General features: G+C 38.8%; 3 protein-coding genes across 3 annotated transcripts; 1 reads left to right on the top strand and 2 right to left on the bottom strand.

The window, feature by feature from the left end:
- Positions 1 to 370: 370 nt before the first annotated feature.
- Positions 371 to 1,015, bottom strand: Pmar_PMAR028941 (hypothetical protein; the record flags this gene model as incomplete). The annotated part of the gene is made up of 4 exons (XM_002773590.1): positions 371 to 493; positions 539 to 649; positions 692 to 810; positions 955 to 1,015. 4 exons carry the CDS (start codon positions 1,013 to 1,015, stop codon positions 371 to 373), a joined length of 414 nt encoding a protein of 137 aa, XP_002773636.1.
- Positions 1,016 to 1,596: 581 nt separating this feature from the next.
- On the bottom strand, positions 1,597 to 2,561 carry Pmar_PMAR028940 (Vacuolar protein sorting protein, putative). Its single transcript, XM_002773589.1, has 7 exons — positions 2,463 to 2,561; positions 2,338 to 2,405; positions 2,194 to 2,289; positions 2,042 to 2,136; positions 1,929 to 1,976; positions 1,797 to 1,872; positions 1,597 to 1,744 (listed from the first exon to the last, which is right to left on the bottom strand). The coding sequence occupies exons 1-7, from the start codon at positions 2,537 to 2,539 to the stop codon at positions 1,611 to 1,613; spliced, it is 594 nt and encodes a 197-aa protein (XP_002773635.1). The 5' UTR covers positions 2,540 to 2,561; the 3' UTR covers positions 1,597 to 1,610.
- Positions 2,562 to 2,580: 19 nt separating this feature from the next.
- On the top strand, positions 2,581 to 7,480 carry Pmar_PMAR028939 (hypothetical protein; the record flags this gene model as incomplete). The annotated part of the gene is made up of 9 exons (XM_002773588.1): positions 2,581 to 2,682; positions 4,449 to 4,547; positions 4,595 to 4,791; positions 4,846 to 4,904; positions 6,055 to 6,178; positions 6,253 to 6,431; positions 6,738 to 6,805; positions 7,203 to 7,337; positions 7,469 to 7,480. 9 exons carry the CDS (start codon positions 2,581 to 2,583, stop codon positions 7,478 to 7,480), a joined length of 975 nt encoding a protein of 324 aa, XP_002773634.1.
- Positions 7,481 to 7,495: the final 15 nt, after the last annotated feature.

Genomic DNA, 7,495 nt, shown 5'->3' with positions numbered 1-7,495 from the left:
TGATAGATTTGTACCAGATATAGTATGCATCTGGGAAACTCGGAAAAGGAAATATTCTTGATATAGTCCAGAATTGCTTCTTAGTACGGGAACCGTATGTACTTATCACCGACTTCTACTTTCTCCATACCATGTACAGGGAACTAAACAACAAGTATGAGAATTGAACCCGAGACCTACAGCTTTGCCATCCAACAACCTAACTATTGTACTATATCCGACGTTGCAATGAATTCGAATCATGTCCTCCTCCTCACCACTATTGGTCTGCTAGGCCTTCCTGATAGACTGTGAGCTCGAATCGCCATCTGTGCCTTGCCAGTATCAACCACTATTCGAGATACATAAGTTGTAAGGTAAACATGTAAACCTAGAGATAAGTGGCAGAGGCATACATGACCACCTCTAGTGTGAGTTGTATATATCCCTTATTATTACCGACCCACATTGTAGTTAAGGCTGTGATGAAAGGTATAGTATCATAAGTATCCATCTAAGCATAGATATAAGGGTGGTAATTATACTATAAAGGTATTACATATCCTAAGAAGTAACAAGCAGTTGTCGAGAGTATTGTAGATCCAGTGACAGTATTAGCGAACTTAACAATCTTTCGAACATAACCAGTGTCAGCACGATTCAATAGGACCTAATATCATTAGGGTTAATACTAATTCATGTATGATATTACATTTATAGATCCTCGTATACCCGATGGTGTAGCGGAATTAGCAGTGGAAGAAGAAGGTCCCAGATCATTTAGACTGTACATAAGGTCAGCTTGTAGGCCTAGATAATCCTTATCAAAACCTAAGTATAGGTTGTAGGTTCGATCCCGGCACATGTCATCATCATGTTATTACTTATTCTATCAGGTAAGGGCTTCCCATCAGCAGCTAAGCCTTTAGCTTGCCGTGACTGCTCTAGTCGACGTCTTGCAAACCTACAATTTACGGCGGGACACAATAAGTAGTGTTATAACACCATCGTCGTCGTCGTTGTCGTCTACAGTCATGAATATACTAGAAAGTTCTTCTACGTACGTTATTACCTTCCTAACAAAATAGTTATACCCAATACTGTCCACTTGATATGATGGACAGTACCGTTATATTATTCTTACAGTTAATAACAATATGATGACTTTAGTAAGTATGAACAAGTTATACACGGATGATACAGTGTACTACGTATTGAGGGGGGGAGGATGGAGTATCGAGATTATCACCTAATTCACCATGTGCATCAATAGACACGCATAGATATATAATAAATATCCCCGCATGATTTGATGAACTCTCCCTTGTATGTAAACGACGAGTAGCCCATCCCAATACATCCTAGTCCATTACGCTTGAGCTGGGTTGGAACCTTTGTTAGCAACCCCTGTTAGATTCCTGCTGCTACTGCTGCTACTGCTATTGCAGCGGCTCCCAGATATCCAAAATATTCGCTGTGCGATGTCGCAATGCCGATGTGTCGGTGATAGTAACAATGGGTAATGGGAAAGTCGAATGTACATGGATCGTTAATAAACTATAACTAAGGTAGTTGGATGATGATGATGATGATGATAGAACCAAAGATGGTAATGAGGTATAAGAAATCATCTACAAAGCATTACTAGTAAAGAACTTAACACCAGTAGCATCAGTAGTGTTCCCTTTAAATATCTCACATTTACCACTTAGATCGAGTTTGTCTAAAGCCAGCATGATTACCTCAGGGGGTAGACCATAGAATTCTAAGGATATCCTATAATCCTGGTAATGAGAATAGGAGTAGGAGCAGCCTACCTGTTCCTATGGCATCCTCTCCACTATGTATTGAGAATACAGTCTCAACCGAGCCTAACTTACCCGTATTAATAACCTGATTGGACAGGACATGCACACTCCTAGATCTATACCATATACTACTATTACTACCCAATCGTAAATTATCTGAGACCATTCAGCAGGGGTATGCCATAGGACCTAATAATAGGCATCATGTCTCTACTAGACTAGCCGCCGGCGCCGGCTACTCTTACTACTATTACCATAAATCGTGTCTGAGATGCATCACACCATCGTCCATTATCAGTTAAGACTAGATCATTCAATACTGCTCTAATACCCTCTATATCCAACTGTCCTGATCAAGAGTATTATTATAATCTTGCTAATAACACCAACAATAACAATAGCTTACTATGTATATGTTCATTACCAAATACTCTTCTTTCCTGCTGTTCTTCTTCTTGTTGTCCAGAGTGTATATTGAGGTAACTCAATCGTTGTTCTCGACCTACCATCATGAACATATATCCCCACTACCCCTACTACCCTATATTACATATCTTTAAAACCCTATCCCTCCAAAGTGCTATCTGCCTTTTCCTAACAGTAAGGTTTGGTTGTAACCTAAAATGGTGTAACTACTCTATAGTATGACCGACTGCATCCCCCCTACTATAGTACGTATAAAAGGGAGGGAACTGATCGAAGCTGAAGTGCTCCTCCTCCTCCTCCTCATCAGTATTATTATTCCGACCCATGTGTAGTAAAAGAAAAGAAGAAGAAATCCTGCAATTATTAGATGGCTGGTATCAGGAGCCTAGGCGAGACGCAGCCCCAGAGATTCGACGAGGACGAGGAAGAGGACGAGGAGGAGCATGATGATGATGATTATTGTTGTACAGTAACATTAGTACCCTAACTAGTACTATTGGTGACTACCTGCTGTTGTTTATGATAGAGTATGGTATGTTAGAGGTAAGTCCTAAACTCTTCGGGACATGAGGATATCTTCATCCGATGGCATCATAGTCATCATAGACCATTTTAGAAGTATACCCTCTTATTATTATACAACACATACCCACACCCTACAGTATGTTGTTTTATTATTATACAACACATACCCACACCCTACAGTATGTTGTTTTATTATTATACAACACATACCCACACCCTACAGTATGTTGTTTTATTATTATACAACACATACCCACACCCTACAGTATGTTGTTTTATTATTATACAACACATACCCACACCCTACAGTATGTTGTTTTATTATTATACAACACATACCCACACCCTACAGTATGTTGTTTTATTATTATTATACAACACATACCCACACCCTACAGTATGTTGTTTTATTATTATTATACAACACATACCCACACCCTACAGTATGTTGTTTTATTATTATACAACACATACCCACACCCTACAGTATGTTGTTTTATTATTATACAACACATACCCAGACCCTACAGTATGTTGTTTTATTATTATACAACACATACCCAGACCCTACAGAGGGGGAATCCAGTGTAAGACTCTTATAGGCAGCATCTCAGTAAGCATGCTTCTTGAATTCCTTATCATCATCATAGTAGTAGTAGCTATGAGACTAATGATAGATGAGGCACGACGATCGAGCATGACCATGTCACCATCTCTTCATCATTCACCCTTCATGTGCCTCGAAAGCATGTCAACATTAACGCGATAGCCAATGCAACAACAACAACAAGAACAACATCAACAACATGCATGTGAATCCCAAACAATTACTCTGGTGAGTACATCTCCATCATTATCGTTGTCGTTAAGTTGTGGTATCACTAATGCCCTCGAATATACAAATAAATGGCTCTGTATTGCTCAGCTTGAAGGTTATTGACAATAGATGCTTCTTACAATCATCAAGTGGAGTTATAGACAATATCATATCCGTAAACATCAAATCATCGATGGGCCTCATTATCTCTTTTACTACTTCCTTAATATCTTCTCTAATTGGTTGTTGTAATGACATATGAATAGTACCGTTAACTTCGCTTTGTATAGTCATATCGCTCTCGAATGACCAGATGAAGGACTTATTCTCATCTAAGGGTCCCCCTGGGAGGGTTGCCTTCAACTTTAACTTGTGTGGAGTGCTTATCTTAACCGACACATTGTTGGCAGTTGAACAATAGTTATCCTTATGGGCATTGAGGTCTATATATCCATTATATGAGATCTCATGTAAAGTGCTCAGGTCCACGTTGAGTATGTGACCTTTAGCACTATTCACTACAGTAGGCAGAGTGATGATAATTACTACGATCCATGGTACAACAGTTATCATCACGCTGCTGTTTGTGAGGTATAGTGCCATTATTATTAACACTGGTTAGTAGGAACTTGATATTCGAGCATGTATAATGATAAACCGCTCGAATGGTTTATTTCCAAGAGCGACACGGACTCTTAAGGAGTGTTGAGCAGCAATATCCTCCTTTCCGCATAGAACTAGTCCTCATCATATCCATGACGTTCTGTAGTTAGATGATGTAGAGGTATACATTAATATCGCTCGATGATGAGTATGACGATATTATTGTCGGTGATAAGAAGATGGGGTATGGGATTTATCAATGCCGCCATGACTTGGACTAATGTTGTTAGGTATTTACTTCAGTTGAATGGGAGCTCGGCGGCGGCGGCGGCGGTTCGATTCTAGAGTTCTACGTTATTCCAGTGAAACGTTCTACTCATATGGACAAGGTTGATCATCGCGTTGGCAGGATGACGTTATTAGGTGGACACTTTAGGGAGATGATGAACAGAGACTAGGGGATAGTAGAACTAATAGGAAGGGAGGAGGAGGAAGAGTTCGGGGAGGAATGGTATCGGGGATGCTCAGGGATAATCATGATTACATCGCCACAAGTAATGATGATATTCGTCAAGAGCATTATGCTACTAGTAATAGAAGGCAGCATAAAGATGATAAGAAGAGAAGCAAGAAGTAGCAGTAGTAGTAGTAAGTTTTAGTATTGGTCATATACACTACTACTACTAGGTCAATACTACTACTACCACCACAGCCTTCTACTAGTGATGATAATGATGCTGTAGAGGGTAATGAGCAGAGGAAGGTGGATGCATCATCACTATCATTACCATCTCGTCAAGGAATGATTATAATATCCCTAACCTACAACAACAACAACAACAAACGGATGATGATGATGATGAAGTGGAGAAGAGTCCTCATCATCATCATCATCATCCTCCTACTCTCTAGCCCCAGTTGTCGGCTCATGCTGTCGAGTTTATATCACGGAGCATATCAACAACAACATCATCATTATCATATACTCTACCTTATCCTGGGTATCCTATCCTATAACACATATCAGCTGGCTCACCACCACACCGCCATACAACACCAACAACAAGGAGGAGAAGAAGAAGAAGGAGGACATCCTTATTAGGAGGCTGCTATTGCTGCTGCTACCTACTCTTATAACATGTGGCGACCACAGTCGGCTCCTCCTCCTCCTACTACTACTACTAGCATAGCGTCATATACTACTCCTCATGAGCCTGTATCATCATCATCATCAGCTGATACTAGCGTGATGCACCGAGACCATGAAGCGGGGTAGTAGTGGTAGTATAAACTACTACTACTAGTTATAGTGAGTGTATATAACAATAGTGTGACTCCTATATTCTCACCCTCTTCACATGATAATGGTATAGGCTAATAATAATAGGTCTACTCCTTCTTGTAGTAGTAGTAGTAGTAGTAGTAGTAGTAGTAGTAGTAGTAGTAGTAGTAGTAGTAGTAGTATAAGGTTACCATCATACCATCACTGTCATCATACTCTTTAATAGCATGTTGGAGATGTTGTATATTATTGATAATAATTGGTACTAGTGTAACTACCAACTCTCCCTTACCACCATCGCCTTCTTTAGTTCGGGTTCTTCAACATTACTACTACTATTATAAATACGTTGATGATAGTATTCCTATTAGTATGTTGTTATTATCATCATCATCATGGTGGTGGTGGTCTCAAGAATATAATAATCATCATCATCCACCCTCCTTAGCTAGGAATGAAGGCATCATTGGTCTTCTACTTGGTCTTGCTGTATTTATATATTATATCTTATGGGTCGTCATTACACCCTTTTATGATGGTAAAAGTGGTGGTATAGAGGATATAGGTAATACTATTCATACCGGTATAGAACCCACCACGACCATCCACTCTAGGTATAGTATCATCATCATCAAGAACCTATCCATCACTATTAAATCGTCTATTCCCATTACCTCGAAGTGTTGCTATCGAAATACCAGTAGCTATAGGGATCATAATGTTAGGGAGCATGTCCTTGTAGTAATGTCGGTTGTTGTTGTTGTTGTTATCATGTGGTATCATCATCATCATCATTATTATCTCTCCTGTAGATATCTAGGGTATATATTCATTCAAGAAGAGAGGGATGATATGAAAAGGGATGATGAAGAGTTAATAACAACTAGGAGGAAGAAGAGGAGGAAGGAAGAGTTGGCATCATTCTGGCAACAATTAGAATCAACATCAAGACCAAGAGAGGCACGAGGAGGAGGAGGAGGAGGATATGATAGTAGTATTAATAACTGTATCAATATTAACCCTGAGGGTGGAGGGCGATCTAAATCCGAGTAATGATAATAATACTACTATTCATAATATTACTTCTGTCACCATCTCTCGTTGAGTTGTTGTCATTACTAACATAACTCCCATATATAGTTGTGGTCGTAGTCGTCAAGTATGAATAGTCGTCTATCATCATCAACACTACGTCGTCGTTTATGCACTTGTCGTGGTTATAAACTACTACTATCGTCATTATCTACCTATAGTCATTATGCCACTACTAGACCCTATATTACTAATACCATATCAGGAGCAACACTTGGTTTTATTGGAGATCAGATCTGTCAAAGATTCATTGAAACAGAGGGTGATGGTGGTGTAAGTTGGAAACGTTCACTAGCTATGACAATATTCTGTGGTTATTATCAAGGTGGAGTGGATACCTATATATATCATCTATATCATTATAAGCTTCCTATACCTAGGAGTATGAGTACATTTGGTAAAGGTATGATCATATCACTAATCGATAACTTTATACACGTACCATTATTATATACTCCTGCCTTTTATTCAACATTAGGGCTTCTACAACAACATAGTATGAGTGAAACAATAGATACTATGAAGAGAGAGTATTATTCAACAATTACTTTATGTTGGAGTATGTGGATACCACTACAATTAGTTAACTTTACAATAGTTCCTCGACGTTATCAGGTAGTTATTGTGATGATAGAATCGTTATTAGTAGTGTTGTTGATATTATTATTAGGTATTATTCGTTAACATGAGTTGTCTAATATGGAATGTATGTTTGGATTATGTTGCACATGGTGGTCTTACCTCTAGTACTGATAGTGATGAATTCACCAATAAATGCCATAGTCATTGTGATCATGATCGTCCTGTAAGTTATCTGGATCTACGATCACATACACATCATAATAGAGGGGAACCATGGTAATCATTATTATCTCTCAAACTTAACTATCTACTCTCCACTACTGTTGTACTTTATTCATATTATGAGTTGTGTAGGATAGTAAGTAATGCACAACCTAGATG

Source organism: Perkinsus marinus (genome assembly GCF_000006405.1).
Source record: "Perkinsus marinus ATCC 50983 genomic scaffold scf_1104296958720, whole genome shotgun sequence".
Classification (NCBI taxonomy): domain Eukaryota; phylum Perkinsozoa; order Perkinsida; family Perkinsidae; genus Perkinsus; species Perkinsus marinus.
This window is presented reverse-complemented; position numbering and strand designations above follow the sequence as displayed.

What these genes read in the sequence shown, in the direction of transcription:
- Pmar_PMAR028940 (XM_002773589.1), bottom strand. Translation starts at nt 2,539, where the DNA reads ATGGGTCGGAATAATAATACTGATGAGGAGGAGGAGGAGGAGCACTTC. An exon ending in CAGTTCCCTCCCTTTTATAC is followed by an intron (nt 2,406 to 2,462) that starts GTACTATAGTAG and finishes ACACCATTTTAG; the next exon opens with GTTACAACCAAACCTTACTG. An exon ending in TGGTAATGAACATATACATA is followed by an intron (nt 2,137 to 2,193) that starts GTAAGCTATTGT and finishes ACTCTTGATCAG; the next exon opens with GACAGTTGGATATAGAGGGT.